Source organism: Manis javanica, chromosome 3 (genome assembly GCF_040802235.1).
Source record: "Manis javanica isolate MJ-LG chromosome 3, MJ_LKY, whole genome shotgun sequence".
Classification (NCBI taxonomy): domain Eukaryota; kingdom Metazoa; phylum Chordata; class Mammalia; order Pholidota; family Manidae; genus Manis; species Manis javanica.
Genome location: NC_133158.1, coordinates 25,888,443 through 25,907,344, shown reverse-complemented (window position 1 = coordinate 25,907,344; position 18,902 = coordinate 25,888,443). Strand labels below are relative to the sequence as shown.

At 46.5% G+C, this 18,902-nt stretch overlaps 1 protein-coding gene across 1 annotated transcript in view; it reads right to left on the bottom strand.

The window, feature by feature from the left end:
- The window catches only part of ITPR1 (inositol 1,4,5-trisphosphate receptor type 1), a 296,128-nt gene that overhangs the window by 37,772 nt on the left and 239,454 nt on the right, over nucleotides 1-18,902 (bottom strand). The window contains exons 50-54 of the mRNA XM_073230964.1: nucleotides 18,361-18,483; nucleotides 17,206-17,310; nucleotides 14,059-14,251; nucleotides 7,773-7,895; nucleotides 2,317-2,492 (exon numbers count right to left, since the gene is read on the bottom strand). Of these exons, the coding sequence (XP_073087065.1) occupies nucleotides 2,317-2,492; nucleotides 7,773-7,895; nucleotides 14,059-14,251; nucleotides 17,206-17,310; nucleotides 18,361-18,483 (720 nt within the window). The remainder of the gene's footprint in view (nucleotides 1-2,316; nucleotides 2,493-7,772; nucleotides 7,896-14,058; nucleotides 14,252-17,205; nucleotides 17,311-18,360; nucleotides 18,484-18,902) is intronic.

Genomic DNA, 18,902 nt, shown 5'->3' with positions numbered 1-18,902 from the left:
CTTGATTCGTCTGAGCCCTGGCGTCCAGCCCCGCCTCTCCACGGTAGCAGCCGTCCCACCTCCAAAGGCTTCTCCCTCGGCAGGGGCAGCGGGTCTTCCCCTGGCTGTCCTGAGCCCCGCAGCCCCACTCCTGCCCCCCCGCAGCGCTCTGCAGCCCTGCTGACCGCCCTCCTGGCACCTGACCACCAGGTACCGCCCGGGCCTGCTGCACCAGCTCTCAGCTCTCCGACGTTCCTTCCCTGTCTGTCCACAGCTACCCTGTCTTCCCCCATATGCTCCATGTTTCTCTTCTTTTATTCCCTTTAAATAACTATTTGTTATAGTTACTTCAGCTCCCCACCAGCTAATGTTATTATAAATAGTAATTAATTATCTAATTTTAGTCTTTCCACCAACTAATACAAGTGAAAGAAGAGATAAAGGTGGGATGAAAGGGGCCAGAAACACAGAACTAATCCAGCCCACAGAAGACAACACTGTCTCTCTGAAACACTGAGCACCTCCCCTCCGCGTGTTTGTTTCCGCTGCATCTCCTTCCCAACAGACTCCTCCCAGAGCAAGGGGCCGACATTCCCCGTCTCATGCATTTCCAAATGCCAGAGCTGACGCGAGCTGTCTTGTCACTTCAAGCACAGCGTATCAACAAAGTGAAGTGTATTTGCACCCTGAGAGCTAGGTCTCTGCATGACTCAGTTTTAGCTGGCCGCATTCTTCTCCGGTGGTCGAGGACTGACAACGGGGGCTGTAGGCACCTCTTCCATCGTCTAGTCAGGACAGCGCTCTGACTCTGCCCCCACAAGACTGCTCCCTTCGTAGCTGCGACACGTGTGCCTCCCGTGTCCTACGCTACGACCCAGACGCAGCTCTTCACACCTGCTCAAAAGCTCTGCCAGAGGTCCTGCGTGGCCCCACCTACAGCAGCTCCCTTCGACAGTTACGCTAAGCGCACGTGACACACCACCACTTAATGAATTTTCTCAAGAGAACCTCTCTGCACATACTATTTCTTTGCACAGAAAAAACTTGAGTCATTTCTCACTAGGGTTTCCCAATCTATATTCTGTACAACAGCAATTCCAAGTGATACTTTTTTAAAAAAAACTGTGGGCAAGTTTGGGACCCATAAATACACTGCTCCCCTATTTCAGAGATTCCTGACCCACACCAGCTTGTTAAAGTCTCCAAAAAAGCCCTCCACAAAAAACTTTTCAATTTGTTTAACCCAGCTTTTCCCACGGCAGTTTAACCTGGGGACAGACCCCTTTTCACCTATGATTTATCAACTTGGAACCTGCTTTGGAAATGCTGACCTGGTGGAACCCAAATGTGTTCTCCTAAAATGCAGCACCCAGGTTGCCTGCACAGGGCTAGGTCCTACATAGCCCTCCAGGAACCACAGGGCAGGTGAGACCCAACAGCTGGTCTGCTCTTGAGAACGTCCAGGCCTTCCCACTGCTCTGGCCCTATGGAGCCTAAGGGAAAATGCTCTTCTCAATCCCGGCTTCGTGGCCAGATCCTTTCCATTCTTTAAGACAGAACTTCAGCCTTGCCTCCTCTGTTTAAGCTTGTTGGCGTGAAGTGGTCTCTTTCCCCCCAGTGCCCTCACTGCCCTTGCTATCTGAATGAGTATCTATTTGGGGACATTCACTGTTGCTCTAAGTTACTGTTAACCTTGTTTTGCAATATCACTTCCACTTGTGTACACTGACTTCAGTTTCCTTATATGCTCAGGGGCAGAAACCTCTAGAAGGCTAATTTTCTCCTTCTTTTCACCAGGAAACCTACAATTTATGGTCTTATGAAAGCTGTCTCTACTTCCTAAGAAGTCTCCTATAGATGTAGTTGGTGTTTATCCTTCAACTACAGTGAAAAAGCATTTCCAAATGTCACCATTGACTCTGAAATAACCGATTCTCCTCTTCCCTTCCTTTGCGCTGCCATCTATGACCAATTCCTCTTGCCTCGCCTCTCTGTTCAATGTGGTTCCCACCAAAAGTGGGTGCTGTGTTATTATTATTGCCTAGAATCTCCTGTCCCAGCAACCCTTTGATCTGATTGGAAAAACTAACCTCAATCTTACCTGCTTTCCCTCTTCCTGCCTCACTTCCCTAAAAATGAGCTCATCAGTGTCCAGGTAACTCATCAAGAGATTTCCTGTGCCTTGAGCAGGTTCAGAGGCCATGTCCCCTGCCACTCCCCCTTTCTTCTGCCCTTGTAACAAAGGACCCACACAAGCCAGGATTCTAGGGACCCAAATGGAAGGCTTTCCTTTTTGCATGGAAACACAACAGTGGCTATGAAGATATTCCTACTTACATTGAAAGCCCCCAGAAGAAACAATGTGGGTTGTAGCCCAACGGAAAATATCAACCGTAGAATCGTGGAAGCAATTAAGGCCCGGATGCCGTGGGGCTTGGGGAGTGCAATGACGATGGCCAGAGAGATGAGCATAGCTGTCCACAGCAGCCCCGACCAGTGTGGCTCCAAGGTTCCTGGGGAGACAGGGCAGGGGTCACACACAGCACCGCTGTCACCAAGCACAACTGACAGGCCGGAGTGGGTTAGCAACACTCTCTGCAGTAACCTCTCTGGCCTTGTTTGTGCCAATTCTCTGCCCCAGACATAACCCATCACATTCACGTTTTCTTACCTCCAAGGCTTCACATGTGTTCCTTCTACCTGAGAAATTTTTCTGCCTCTCTTATTCCTCTGAGGTCTCAGCTTAGATATCCCCTATTCCAGGAAGCCTCCCATCTCCTCCTCCTACACCACCATCCCGGTCGTCCTTCCTCCTGTGTTCTCTGTACCCACCAGTCAATCCATAGGACACTACTTTCTGGTGGTCAGTTTGCTCGTCTTTGCCCCCATCGGCCCCTCCCAAGTGTCTCCCTGTAGTTCCCCAAGGGGAGCACCTGACACCCAGTAGGCACCCATCACATGAGTTGGTTTAGTAACTAAAACTCATACATGTGTCACACTTCCGTCTTAGGAAAGCGAACTGGAAGCCTAAACTTCTAAATTCTATGAAAAGTATGCAAAGCAGAATTGAGGGCCCCCGCCTGAGTCAGATTTCTTCCAGGGAAGGAGGAAGGCTACTTCCATATCATTAGCATCATCATACAATTAGATTATCCTTGTAGTCAAAGAGCTTATACCAGTTTCTGTCATCTCTTGCTACTGCAGGTTCTATTTAGAGTGTCCCACGAGATGGCTGGTTATATAACACAAGCCACCGTGGCTAAAAATAAAGTTCTGTAAAACACTCATTAAAAAAAAAAACACCCTATTTCACATGCTGTCACATTTTGAGTCTCTCTCAGATGTAAACAAGCAGCACTACATGATTAAGGCCACTTATATAAAGGCGTTTTACTTCTCCAGAAGTGCCAGGACTGTCACCACCCAGGAAAGGGGTCCTCTTGCAGGACACAGTCCCCCACAAGCTGACTGCTGCCCTAGTTCCCCTAGGGTGCCCCCACTGAGGTGTGCTTTCTCTCAAAAAATTTTTCCTCCAGCCCCAAGCACTTCCTCTTCCCTCTGAATAGCCTTCAGAAGGAAAACCCCATTGGAAATGGGCACAAAGAGGCAGAAGTTTTTCAGAAATTTGGGACGAAATAGATAATTGAGGCATCTGCATCACTTTTGTACATTTAATAGTTATTAGTTATCATACTAAGGTCTTTACATTGGTATCACTTATTCAGTCCTCTTGATCACCCTATGAAGTTGGTACTATTATATCCATTTTCCTTCAGAGGAAACTGAGTCTTAGGTTACATTATCTTGCCTAAAGTGACAGAACAAATGGCTACAGTCTACATGCCTTTCAAGTCAATTGTCTTTACTATGTCTAAAAAGAAGCACATAAAATCCACCCAAGTTGAATGTACAATTTCATGATTTCGGGCAGCTATATAATCACACAACCACATATAGCTGCCAACACAATCCAGATAAACATTTTTAACCACCCTAAAAGGCTTCTTGGGGCCCCTTGCAGTTGATGCACTGTCCCATCTGCACCCCAGGCAGCCATTCATCTACCATCTATCTCTGTAGCTTTGCATATTCTAGTTTCATAAAAATGGAAAAAAACAATTATTGGTAGGGAACCCTTTTATTCTTTCACTTAGTACATTTTTAAGATTCATTCAAACTATTGTGTGTATTAATATTTTGTTTTTCTAATGCTGAGTTGTGGCTCATTAAGATGGATATGCCACAATTTATTTATTCACTCAACAACTGATGTGTATTTGGGCTGTGTCCTGTTTGGAGCTGTAATGAAAGATGCTACTGGGAACATTCTAGTACAAATCTTAGAGGGGTGTATGTTTTCATTTCTCTTGGACAAATACATATAAGTAGATTTTTGGATCCTATGTATATCTTTAACTTTATAAGATACTACCATACTGTTTTCCAAAGTGTATCATTTTTCCTTCCCATCAACAATATATGGGAGTTCCACTTACTCTGCATCAGTCTTTCCAAAGCATGATATTGTTCGTCTTTCTAATTTTAGCCATTCTAGTAGGTTTCTAGGGCTATGCTATTTTGGTTTTCATTTGCTTTTCCCTGATAATTACTGATGTTAAATTACATTTTATGTGCTTATTGGCCATTTGTATATCTTGTTTTGTGAGGTATCTGATCAAATCTTTTGCCCACTATTTTAATTTTATAGTCTTTTGAGTTGTAAGGATTCTTTATATATAGTGGATATAAGCTTTTTGTCAGATGTATGTATGGTAAATATTTTCTCCCAGTCTATGGCTTTGTTTTTCATTTTCTGAAGTGTTTACTCACCATCTTAAACTGACTCTTAAGGTCTCAGTATAATAATTGTAACCAGTACAGTGCTTGTACCCAAATCCTGAAGGGGCTGATATAAAAACTTGCTATTTACCCACATAAAAACAATGTTGAGAAATAATACTAGACTCCAAAAATCCAATTAAAGAAAGACATCTTTGAGACAACTAGAGAAACATGAATATAGACAGGCTATTATATAATTAGTATTTGTTTTGTTAAATGAGAATGGTATGGTTATTATGCATATTTTTAAATATCATTATTAAGTTTGGAGTTACACTGAAATATTTATGGGCAGAACAACAAGATGTCCATACTTCTTTAAAATCTTTCAGGAAATATAATAGGAGGATAGATGAAACAATATTGGCAAGATGTTGGTAATTGTTAAAGCTCGGCTGATAGGTACATGACACTTCATTGTATCTTCTTCCTACTTTTGTGTATACTTGAAAATTTCAACGTAAGACAGTTTAAAATGCAGTACTGTATTTGCCTTAATCATCACAGCAGACTCACAAATTCAGTGAAAAATCAGAAGCAGCCCTAGTTGTATGCTTTTTAAAGACTGTGTGACTTTTCAGTTCTGAAATAAAGGGGGCAAATTATACTTCTGAAAAGGAGCTTTTAAGGCCACTGGTGTTCTTGGCAACCATAGGCCTTATAAACCCATAAAGCCCCATCAGCATTCATACAAGGTTATCACCACATTCAAGAGGGATGTTTTTCAGATTCTGGTTTTAGGATTCAACAAGAACAAATACTGATCCCAAAGTACCTTCACATCTAACCAACCAGATCTTATTTCTAAGTAGGGCTAATACAACCCCCCTCTTAAAGATGGTTAGCTGTGGAGTAGAGGAAATGCCCCCAACACATCTTAGAAAAGAATGAAATGAGTCTCTCTGAGCATGAATTGATGGGCTTGAGGTGATCTCTGTCACTATATAACAGAAAAGGCTTCCTTAAAAAACATCAAGCTCCTTCTCTCTCAGGAGATCCAATTATGCTTTCTGTTTAGTCTGTCAACATGAAGTTCTAAAGCCCATGCTGCCAAACAGGAAGCCTAGCCTCCTACAGATCAGTCAGACCTGCTGCCACACTGAGAACCCCGGCTGGAGGCCTGGAGGGCTGGAGGGACCTTTAGGAGTCACCGCATCCAGTGGGTCTCCAGCTTGGATGCCCCAAAGATCCCAGGTGGGCCCTGAAGTCCACAGGGATTTCCAAATCCACACCAAGATTTCACAACCACTGGGACAATTTAAGCGCCTTTTAGAGAGGATAAAGCAGACCAATTGAAGAGGCTTGCCCAGGGTCGCATGCTGGGCAAGTGGTACACCTAGGTATTTCACTGGACGAGGTTCATCACAGAAGGGGAGGGCAGCTGTCGGCCAACTCTCCCCAAACTTGGGCCTCAGGGCCGCCCCAAGTGACCACTGAAGAAAATGGTCAAGACATGTAATAAAAATTGATTTTAAGTATTTTTAAATAATTGGAGGGTAAATGAAAATACATCTAAAGTAATGATTGAAGAATCTGCTGTGATGAGCATAGTAACTCCTGAGAGGTGACAGGAGGCCTGGCTGTCACCTCTGACTGAGCCATTGGCTGACCACTTCACAGTCTTACCTCGGGTCACTGGCAGCCTGGCTAAGATGTCCCCTCAGAGAAAACTTTGTGGTCCTGTGGACCCACCAAATCTTTTCGGACAGAGGCAGTTAATGAGTCCTGACATGGCATTGAAAAGGAAAAGTCCCCTGGACCTGTGTTTAGGTAGTGCTTTTTTGGGGAAAAAATTCACTCAAATGGAGCTTTCAATAAAACTTAAGGCCAAACAGAAAAGCTAACTCCTCAAATGGGTAAGTCAGACACATACATACCACATAACCCGTTACTGCTTTTAAATTGGTCCTTAAATTAACTTTACTTAAACATACACATGCTGTTTTATTATGCATACACATCTATATTACTGGACTCAAGGGCTGAGCCTAGAACTCACTCCTGTGCTGTTATATCTTAGTTTTGAGCTCTTTATCCCATACGTTTCACACAAGGCAGCTCCCAGCAGGTTGCTACCTATGTATGTGAGGTGATTTGCCAAAACACTCTGTGAAAAATTTAGCTGAAAAGCAGACCTGCCTGGAGGCTGTAGTGGGTTTCACAAAGGGGGCTGTGGGTGTGTAATACAAAAAGAGCTTCTGCTGACTCTGAGCCCCACCAGTGTGAATGACTCCAGAACACCATCAGGCAAATTGAGAAGCCCAGACAGCAAAATGCCCCTCCTGAGTTGTTCACCTATTCTCAGCAAAATATGTAGCATGTGCATACAGATGACTGGGAGGAGATGGTGGTGGGGGAAATCCACCAAGACCTTATCGTGGTCCATTATATGAATAATGGCACGTGGCTCTTAACAGGCTAAACATCCAAGGATGTACAGTCTGCAGTCATTCAGGTTCTGCTCCCCTCCACTCCTTGCCAGAAAAAAAAAATTCGAGAAATTCCTTACCAATTCTTTAGCTGAAATTAATTTCAGAAGTATGGTATGGGGCCGGGGAGGGTGATATATTGGATTGAGCATCACAGTACCTATGTTCCAGGGTTAGCTCTGCCACTAACTAGCTGTGCGACTACCTGGATCTCTCCACTTCCCTGAGACATAGTTTCTCAACATATAAAACAAGGAGGCTGATAAAATGATTTCTTACAGGTTTAATAGTGTACAGCTTCTTCTTTCTTCCCTGGTAAATAAATACGGAGCCAACATATGTATTATTTTAAGTTAGATTTAGAACTAAACATGTGGTAAAAGCTACAATCTCATCTTGTCTTGAAAATGGATAACTGGGGTCCTACATATCGTGCCAATACTTCCATGGGTCACATGTGAGAAGCAAGCCATAGCTTTCCTACTGCTTCTAGGAGTGTCCTTGAAAAAAAGATATGGGTACCTCCTCGGACTCCTTTAAATGGGTAGAAAAACGCCACAAGCAGGTTCATCAGGACGGCCAGGTTGAAGGAGATGCTGCTCCACACAGACATGTTGCGGGCGCACCAGTACAGAACAGGCTGGGCTGCGGAAATAAGGAAGCCGTGTGAGGCTCGGGGCTGCGAGCCAGGATGCAGGGACTCCCGCGCGGCCCTTGTCTTGCTCTGCCCCCCAAGTCCGCTTCTGTTCCCACTTTTCACCACAACAGTAAAAAAGACCGTTTGTTTTGAAGTTGACTCACAGGCTGCTAATGACATCAGATTGGTTTATTTCTGTTTGGAGTACTTGCTGGAACAGAAGATGTATTTGGGGACAAGGAAGAGAAGAAAAGCAGAAAAGCTCAAGTGTCTAAAAGCCACGATGTCCCAGTCAACACCATCCGTTATGGAATCTGGGGGCTAATGAGCATTCACGCTCTTAGTCCTTAGTTCCCCCCAGGCCTCCAGGACCAGATGAGATGCCCGGAGACACCCAAGCATTTAATTAGGTTTTAGAAGTGTGGGCCACTGGTGGGGCCGGACACCCAGCTCTCAGAGCTGGCCCAGCTGGCCCATTCCCACACCCCTTCTTTGCTCAAAAATCTTTCCTGACTCTCGAGTGCCTAAAAGCAAGACCACGATCCCTTTGCCCATACTGAGTTGTTTGCCATTTTCCTGAAGTCTGGTATCACCCTGGCGAGGCAGGGAACGGAGAAGCAGAGCTGCTACCTGGGTAGTCTGCAGCACGGTATGCATTACTGAAGGCTGCGGGCGGAGAAAGGGTGTGGCACCGAGGCTATCACTAAGGGGCAAGAGCTACTTTCAGTATCGCTGCCAACATAATCCGTTGCTCCCTACAGGTGACAGCACGCTCGCAGGGCATTCTCAGTGTTAGAGCAACAGGCCTGTGGCCACGCAGTGTGCCATGGTGCATCCTTTTCCCCAGAAGTCTTCCTCAGTGGCACTTTACACTTAGACTGATGCTCAAAAACAGATGTAGTAGGAATAATTTCAGTCCCCATGCCAGAGGCAAAGTTTCCAAAAGATGGTCTCATTCAATGTTATCCCCACACACAGAAAACTGAGGAGCATGTGACAGTGGATCTCCATTGTGAACTCTCTTTGCCAGTGAGGTCACCAGTTAACATTAGGACAGCGGCCAGTGATGAATCTGATGGCCCTGTAACAAAGCCTATAGCAGCGGCCAAACCTTTGAGCGCGTCTATCCAAAATGAAGTTATGGCACAGTTAAATGGAGCCCTGAGGAATTTAATCATTGCTTGTTAAGTGTGCACTTGGTAAAAGGCAAGGTTTCCAAACTATTGAGTTTTAGAGCTCCCAGCTTCATCTAGTTTAAAATCTCTCATTTTATAAATAAGGGAAACTGAGGCCCCAGCAGAGGGTGGAAGCTGTGGAGACCTCAGCACCCAGGTTAGTGATCCTCTGAGGCCAGTGACAGGGATAAAGATAAATGGCTCACGTCACCATTCCATAGAGGGGCTGGCCGGGATTCAGTTGAACAACAGATATTTTGTAAGTTAACTGCTGCAGCAAATTTAAGGTGAGAAATCAACTGCTCTGGAAACAATAGTTACATAGATTTCTGTGGGGATTGAAGCCCTTTTCTGATCTGGATATGAGAACTCCAGAAAAGGATGGAAGAGACGGATGGCAAGAAGGGCAAAGGGTCGATGTTTTTGGAAGCTGAGTAATGGGTGCCTAGGAATCTATTACATCCTCTCCACATGAGTGGATGTATAAAGGCTCACAAGAGTAAGTTAAAAAAGACAGGAAATGGCAAAGCTCGGCGATGTGTAGGCCAGCATTCTCTTCAAGGGGGAGTTCTCAACATCAAATGTGAGAGTAGCCACTGTGGGGTGCATTCATCTAATTATAATAAAGGGTCTTCAGAAACAAATCTTATTATAAGGCTGACATCCTACTTAAACTGTAGTGTCATTTTGAAAAAGCAGATTCAGTCCTTCAAGTCAACTGGGTCTCCCTCCAGGTATAAGAAGATCCTTACAAACCAGCCTTGATGGGCAGGGTCTTCTGCCTTCAGTGGCACATGGGACTGCATCCCTGCCTACCTGTTAGAACTCTCCTGCCACTCCACTTCCTCATGGTCTGCATGGTCTAGTGACAGTTCCTTGAACACATCCTGTACTCCTCGGCCTGCGTGTACTTCCTCTCCAGTGATTTAAATCCATGTCTGCAAACTCTCTAATACTCCTCTCTTCAAGGGGTGCAGTCAATCCACTTCCCCTTGAGGGTGGGCTGGACTTAGCACCTTGCTTCTAAGAAACAGAAAATGGCAGAAGGGAGGGGCATGTTTCTGAGATTAAGTCGTGCAAGGCACTGCGGCTTCTTCCTTGCACATGGACGCTCTCTCGCATCAGTCATTTGCTCTCAGGAAGCCAATGCCATGTTGTGAGGACACTCAAGCAGCCCTGTGTCCACAAGGAGAGGATGTGAGGCCTCCCACCCGCAGCCACGTGAGTTAGACATCCTTCAAAGGGGATCCTCTGGGTCCAGTCAAGCACTGGGAATGGAGGTAGCCTGGATGACACCTGGACAGCAACCTAAGGCACTGAGTCAGCACCCAGCTAAGCAACTCACAAATTCCCTTCCCTGAGAAACTATGAGAAAATAAGTATTTGTTGTTTTAAGCCACTAAATTTTCCGGCAACTTACTACACAGCAGTATAATGCAACTAGCATAACTTTTGCGGTGGGCAAAATAAGGGTTCCCCACCAAAGATGTCCACATCCTAGTTCTTGGAACCAGTGAATATGTCACTTTACATGGCAAAAGGGTCCTTGCAAATGTGATGAAGTTAAGGATCTTGAGGTAGAGGAATTATCCCGAATTATCTAGATGGCCCAATGTAATCACAAACATCCTTATAAGTGAAAGAGGGAGGCTGCAGGGTTGGAGTGATATGGCGTGGGAATGGCTCTCCTGACCACTCCTGCCTTCATGGATGGAGGAAGGGGCCAAGGAACACAACCAGAAGCTGGAAAAGGCTAGAAAATCCAAAAGGAATCCCCTTGGTTTTAGCCCACGGAGAACATTTTGCAGATTTCTGGCCTCCAGAACAGTAATATAATAAGTGCATTTTGTCCGTGCCTCCAAGTTTATGGCCATGCATCACGGCAGCAAGAGGAAATAAACACACCTTCCCTTTTCCCCATCTCTTAGCCTTGTGTTTATCCAAGTCCTCCTGTCGTTCTAGATGCTATTCGCATCCCACCTTTTCTCAGAAGCCTGCCTTTCCCACATTTCTACCATGTGTCACTGCTTGAGTACGGCCTTGCTCATAATTAGTCACTTAAATTACAGCCACTTAGAAATACTCCTGTGTTGCCTGTCCCATAAGTTGTCACAGGAAGGAATCACAGCTTATACACTGTGGAGGACCCCCTGTACCCTGTAGCATGCTTTCTGCTCACTCGGGGTTAAAATGTATCTGCATCAATTCACCTGCTACCTGAGAGCAAAAAGACAGGCTGCTCTGATCCCAGGTAAGCAGGACAGTTTAAATAATTGCAACCCAGGGTATCTGCTGGTAACCTTCTTTCCTGATTTCTGTTGTTTGTTTGAACTGGTTCTTACTTGATGACTGCACTCCATGTATACTGAGCAGCAGACTTTCCCAGCTTTGCTCCAACTCACGTGATAATCATAAGGGAAAACCCCAAACAAGTGTCAGCACATGCAGCTCTGCCTCAATTTCCTCTTTCATTGTGTCCTAGTTTTCTTATTGTGGAGTTTTCACTTCACCGGGTCTAGGAGCTGCAGAGGAGGTGCCAGAGAGGCAGTCAGGAGAGGATGTGAATACCCAGAAGGTGTGTGTGTGTGTGAGCATGCGTGCATGTGTCATGTGTAAGTGTGTGTATGTTGCATGAGTAGAGCAGGGAGGAAGATTTCATAAAAGTGTAGAAACTGAGTACCTTATAACATTTGCAGAAGAAAATACTAAGCAACCTCAGTCTCCAGAGGGCCTCACTTTGTAACCGAGCCTGGCTCCAGACCAGAGCAGAGGTGATTCTCTGTGGTTCTTTCAGGTAAAGGTAAAAAGCAGCTGCATGAGTAAGTTAGAAAAAAATCTTTTCTGCAGATGTATTAAAAGAGAAATAAGCTACTTAGAGGAGAAACTTATTTCATTTTAATTGCACCTCTAATTAGTAGATTTCTCCACCCCTAAATATGTAAATCATGTTTAATTCAGTTATTATTTTTAATTTTTTTATTACAAGCAGATAGCTGTGAGGCCAATTAAAAATCTTTCAGTTGGCAACTATAGCTGGCTTTAAGCTTTGCTGCAACAAAAGCTGTTTTTGAAACAAAGACAGACCAAATAAGAGAAGGTATTAGCTACAGTGCAGTGTAAATCTTGGAATGATGAGAGAGTCATTCTGCAATTAATCGAGCATGTGGTCTTTCCTCCCCACTTTAGAGGGTCTGCGAGCAGTTAGGTCATCTGCCCAGGGCCACAGAGCCAGCAAGTGGCAGGAGTAGAAGGGAACTATGATCCTCCACCTCTTGGGGCCGAGGTCTTCCTACTACACTGGGCTGAAGACAGCACCCCAGAGAGAGGTGATGAGCAGTCTCACTTCACCAGGAAAGATGAACACCCTTCTGTCGGTTCATAAGGCTCTCGGACAGCCTATTTTATTTATATGTGTTTGTATATATATGGACATAAGATACATATATATGTGTGTTTACAAATATATTACATATATTATTTATATATGTTATATATGTATGTATATATATATATATTAAGCAATTCTGAAAGAATGAATATATCTGACCAGTCTCCTTAGTAGATCCCATATATTGACAGTTTTAGTAACTATTATGGAGGTTTGGATATATGAATTCAGGAATGTTCCCTAAAGCTGGAATCACAGACTATCCCAGGGAAGAAAAAAAAGCAATAAGAGGAAGTTCTCTTCTGGTTAACATGATAGCTGAAAATACCAGAGTACAAAATGGATGGCTCTGTGGATCCCTTTTTTCTTATTCCTTGAGCATGGAGCTGTGTCACTCCTCTTGATGCTTGAGCTGGAAGAGCTCCCAGGACACAAGGATCGTGGGAAGAATCTTACGGAGTCTGCTGTGGTCCCTGCCAAGAGGGACATGCATGCTGTGCTGCCAATGGCCCCCTGGCCCCTGTCAGACATCAAGCATGGCGCTAGGTAAGGCATGGGTTTGGCCCACCAAAATATCTTATAATGCTAAAGTGCTGGACAGTGAGGTGCCCCTAAGAGATGAGTGAGAACGGAGTAGGGGGTCAGGGTGAGAACAGGGCCTGCTGGTCAGCCTGCTTGCCCAACCCTCTCTGCCACCAGCCAGATCCAGGGATGCAGGGAGAAAAGAACCGAGGCAGCAGCAGCAGCACACAGTCAGTCAGGCTGATCTGGGCTGGCTCAGACTGGTGGGCAGCAGCAAGGGGACAAACTCTCCCCCGAAACTGACCTCTGACACAGCTTCCCCTCCTGGAGCCCCGCATCGTAGAAAGAGCCCAAAGATCACAACTGTGGCTGCAATCCCAGGGTTTCAAATAAAAAACCTGGCTCCTGACAGACAGACAGAAATAACCCCCGATCCTTTCTAAGTTGGTCACAACAGCCGGTGCAGAGCACACTGTCGGTACTGAAGGATCACAATAAAATCCTAATGAAAACCAGGAGCTAGGAAGCCCTATAAAAGTGTTTTCGAAGAGTAATTTCAACCCCCAACTGGCTGGGCTCTGCCACAGGACTTGCTGGTGAGCAGCGGCCCATCTCACGTGGCACTTTCACAATGCCTGTGAAAGGACACTCGAGCCTAAAACCCGAGCTACCCTCTCGGAGGGAAAGAGCAGCGTCTGCCGAGCAGTGAGCTAGGAAATGAGCAGCCAGGCTGGCTGAGCTTCCTACTCTGGTGCAGCATTCTGACAGCTCATGGCCTGGCCTTCATTCCCTTCCATTTTTTTTCCTACATCAAGATACCACAAAAGACATTGCCAAAGTCCCCCCACAGAGCCCTCTAATCTGATCCTGTCAGATGCTGCACGAAGGCAGCCTTTCAGTGGAGGCCCCTTCCTGAGGCTGCAGCCCAGCTATTGCCATAAAGGTGTCTGGGTCTTCCTAGTGCCCAGCGGTGGAAAGTACTAGAAAGTGCACCAGTTTGCTCCTTGAGATCCAGGCACCCACCAGGAAGCCTGCCCAGGCCTCGGAAACCCCAGAACCCTTGTTGCAGAGGGGCCGCCGGCCCACCTCTCAGTTTCTTTTGCCAGTTCATCTCGTTGAAGAGGTCTTCGGAGCGCAGGAAGAAGTCGTTAATCTTGCTGCCTTGCTCATCCCGCTCCGTTGTGTAGTATATCCGCAGTTTTGACTCCTTGGTTAGGAATTCACATATGCTGGGCACAGGGAAAACGATCTGTTCCATGGTCCGGTCTAACCGGACAATCTAGGGAGAGAAAGAGTGGCATTTACACAGTCATCTTTCAAAACCTTTCACTCAAGATACTTGCTGTCGGCCCTGGGCTCAGACGTCCAGAATGTATATAATACATTCCTGTTCTTGAGTCTTCTCTGATCTTTTAACTGCTGAACTGGATCATGTCTCTCAGATTGATAGAGAAAACCGTTTGATAAGTCTAGAGGAGTGTTTCATGAACCTCAGACCCATTACTTTTCCTGTGACTAAGTTCTGCCTGGAACAATTTAAACTGTGTGTTGTGCACACATTCAGACGGGGTGCTAGGCTGGGCCTGTCCAAGAGAGCTTTCTGTGATGCCGCGTGGCTCCACACCTGTGTCTCTGCCCTGTCTAAAAGGCAGGCCACTACTCACACGTGGCCTCTGAGCACTTGCACAGGTGGCTCATGCCACTGAGCAGCTGAATATTTTAATATAAACAGCTACACATGGCTAGTGGCTTCCAGACTGGACAGAACTGTGGCACAAACTTCACCTAATGTCCTTTCTCTGACAGAAAAATTGGATTTTTTTCCTAGACAAGAATGTGGAAAAGAGATATTTGGTTTATCCACGTGTAGTGACCTCCTGTCTCTCACTTGTCACAGCATCTGAAATGTACCCTGCCTGAACCAGCCTATCCATGCGATGCTGGTACAGCACACCTTGGAGTTTAAATGAGCTTTGTTGGGCCCCACCCAGCGTGGACACCTCACAGGGCTTCTCCTTGCCCTTACTGGACTAGCTCCGTCCTCACAGGGGAGGTAGGCTGGCTGGGATTGTTCAAATTCCAGTACACTGTATTGAGTCACAGTCCCGGGGGGTAGAGATTTCAAAAGGGGTATGGATTGCCACTCAGTAAGGTCACGGCCTCACTCCATTCTTCCTTCCGAGGGGCCAGAGGAGTCAGGTGAGGCCCAGGTCCAACGAGAAGATCCAGTTCTCACTCTCCCAACAATTCTGTTCCCTGACGCAGCAAGATAGGTGACTCAGGTCATGCGGCAGTGGGAAACTCTCAGAGGTGAGACAGGTTCCCACGCTCTGCCTCCATAAATTCTGCAAGACATGGTCCTCAAACCACTGGTTACCACATCTAGGTGGAGAGATCAATGCATAGGAATCCACTGTCACACTGATTCTGGTCTGTAAGTCAACTGTGGTATACAGGTGACTAGAACCTGGACACGAGTCAGCTCTGTAGGGGACCCTGGTGTACGCGCAGGATCAGGACTCCTCCTGTCAAGAGCCTGCCTGCTTCACATAGTCAAGTGGGCTCTGGATCTCCTCAGGCTGGAGGAATATGATCTGAGTGGTGTGTTTAGCATCAGGAGGGAAAGGAGGAGACAGGAGGCCTCCTGGCAGGAAGTGAGTCCTAGACTCCAGGGCTATCCAGTAGCCTCACTCACCAGAGCAAAGAGACCCAAAGGGTCCCAAGGTCTGTGAAGAAGCCCAGGGAGTAACAAAGTGTTCTCTGCCTTTGCAAAGTAACACCCTTGGGTGACTAGAAGACATGGGTGGCTGGCCCAGTGCAGGATTTGAGAGAGAGGGATACCATGCCTGGCCATTTGCCTCTATCATTTAAGATCTGCCGGCACCTTTGTCTGCAGACTTCTAACTGGGAGGCAGAAGAACATATCCCAACCCTTCTCCCACCTCAGGCTGGGTGACCTTGTTCACACCTCTTAACCTGATCAAGCTTTTTGTCTTCTCCCGGGTGAATCAAGGAGCTTAGTGAGATGACCTCCAAGGTTCTATTCTCCTCTGACATCTTATATTGCAACACCTAAAGCATGTCTTTTAAGGCTCCAGAGGACAGAGATGGTGTTTCCGTCAAGCTTCCAGTCATTACTAATAAATCAAGAGCATTTGCCCACATACACTGTTATGGTCAACTAATCAGAGAAATGGCACATTTTATTAGGACAGCCCAGGGACTTGAAATAGCAGATAAGAATATATTCTTAAAGAGTCTCTATCCTGAATATATTATGTGACCCTGCAGAATCTGGAAATCCTTCACAACCTTTGTTCCAGCATGGATATTGAATTTGTGCATTTCCTCCGACCATTCCTTTCCGCTTGGAGACTGGAGACAGAAGCCTGCTCCCTTGGGTGCCAAGAGACAATGCAACTAACATAAAAAGTACCCAAGGGCTGTGGGCTCAGCCAGACCTGGATGAAAATTCATCTCTGCCACTGATCACTGGCCAGGTGGCACAGACTGGGTCTTAGTTTCCCCATCTGCAAAATGGGCATGACCCCATTTCACGCACAGGGATTAGTAAGGATTGTCGCATGTTTTTTTTTTGAAATGCAGAACTGATCGTATCATTCCATTGTGTAAAATGCTCCAACAGTTCAGCACTGCTCTTAGGGGACATCGAGACCTCGTATGAGGATGGCTGATGAGATTCCTTGGGTCTGGGCCTGCCTGCCTTTCCTACCTGACCTCGAGCTACTGTCCCTCCTGCCCGCTCACTTCCAGCTCCTCACACTCACCTAGTATTTCCCTCCACTCGCCTTATTCCGTGTCTGACAAGCTCTTCCCTCTGGGCTCTGCCTGTTTCATTCTTATTTTTCTTAAGGTCTGTGCTTATAGATCATTCTTCAGAACAGGCCTCTGTGACCACCACGATCTACAGCCAGTCCCTCTAATGGACTTTCTTATACCAACCCTCATGGTCTTGTTAGAATTCATAATGGGCGCCAACCCCTTGTGGGGCCTGCTAGGTGTCTGCCTCCTCAGTACAGTAGACCTTAAGCAGGAATCAGGACTGCCATGGCCATCACTAGATACTCAGCACTGGGTGCCAGACCTGGCATATAGTAGGTACTCACACATTCAGTTACTCAGACAAATGAAAGCATGCCAGCTTCAGCACCAGGCATCGCACACTGAGGGCCCTCAACGCAGGCCTGGGGCCGGAGCGTGCTCCACGTTTACCTCTATCTGGGCCGTGTGCTTGGCATAAAACTCCAGAGCTTCATCTCCATCCACCTGGCCACCAGGTTTCAGCATAGTCTGCAGCTCTTTGTTGTGCCGAGCCAACTGGAACACAAGTACAAAAAACAGGGGAGCTGATGACTCTCTGCAACAGGAACACATGCTCCGTTGCCCCTCGGGTATAAAGAATGCATAACCACCTGGGCAAGCAGAGGGCCGAGGTGCAGGGGTCTTAGTGTATCTCACCAAGGTGAGCTTTGCAAAGCAGCTATTTGGGGAGCTTAGCAGAATAGCATGGAAAGCTCGTGCCCATGCGAGGTCCCACTTGCACTGATTTCTTTAGCTAGGCAGGAGGGAGATGGAGTTTTCCGTATGGCCACACCGTGCCTCCCTTTGGAATGTTTCAAAAACCTTCTCAGTGGCTTAACACTGGTAATGAAGCTGAGGGGCAGGAGACAGTTTTCTGTTCTCCTGCCAGCATGCCATGGCAGGGTGGAGCAACCTCTGGCCCCATCCCGCCATTGCTTTATATCTGATTCCCATCCCTAAAAGAGGTGAAAGGGACAGAGCACAAGCCTGAAGCAGAGTTTCAGGCTGCCCACACATGAGCAAGTTCAAAGCACATCTACCTCCCGAAAGAGGAAGTACCTTCAAAAGCCCAGCCACTTGGGAAAAGAGTTACGAAACAGGGCATTTTGGTGCCAGGATAGGAAGTGTTACTACATCCCCCCAAAAGGCAAACAGAAGGAGGTCATAATTACCAGTTAGTTCCCAAAGATTTCCAAATGTGGTAGGCAGGGCAGCTGAGGTTTATTTCTTTACATTGTCAAGACAGACTCATCAATATTTATGAAAAGCCTAACCCTCTTTTCAATTGTGTCCAGATAGTCATAAAATGTCACTGCTCAGTGTAGAGGCTTTTAAGAAAAGAGGGGATTTCTGAGGATGTGACCCTACCACGGAGGAAAGTTGGAGTCCTGGAACTCAGCACACTGGGTCAGGTTACCAACAATACCTGGGAGCCACAGTATCATGAATACAAACAGCCCTGGGTTAAAGCCGAAAGGGAACAGTACGCTTAAGGGCACAGGCATCTGGGAATTCTGGCACTGGAGGTGAGCACCATCGGGCCAGGGCCCTGGGGGGAGTTCATACCTGGTGAGCTAGTATGTAGATGTTATGCCCCACGTTCCTAGGCGAGGCGGCTCCTTCCTCACCATTCTCCCCATCCTCAAATTCCACTTCCCCTTGCATATAGGCTTTCTTGATCACTTCCACCTGCAAGAAGGGGCAAGTCAAGAGCGCGCCTGTTTCCGGGAAGACCCAGCACAGGACCGGAATCCACAGTCTCCCGCTAGGGGCAGGCGCTGCCCTTCACCTGATCTCAAACCCACTGCTCTTTCCTATGAGGCTTGGACACAGCCTCAGAATCCTTCTCAACACTGCCAACACTTTTCAGTAGCTGCCAATGAGCTTCCCCTGACATGAGAAATGAGACCCATTTGTTCTAACTGGACCCAAAGACATTCTAAGACAGCTTTGCACCCTTCTATTCCAAAGGGGACAATGGCCACAAAAGGGCCTTGAGATAAAATATGATATTAATGTTGGCTAGAAGCCAGACATCCTTATCTCTATACTTCCTCTTGCCATCTCTCCTCACCTCCCACTGCCTTTGGTATTTCAGGAAAAACTAG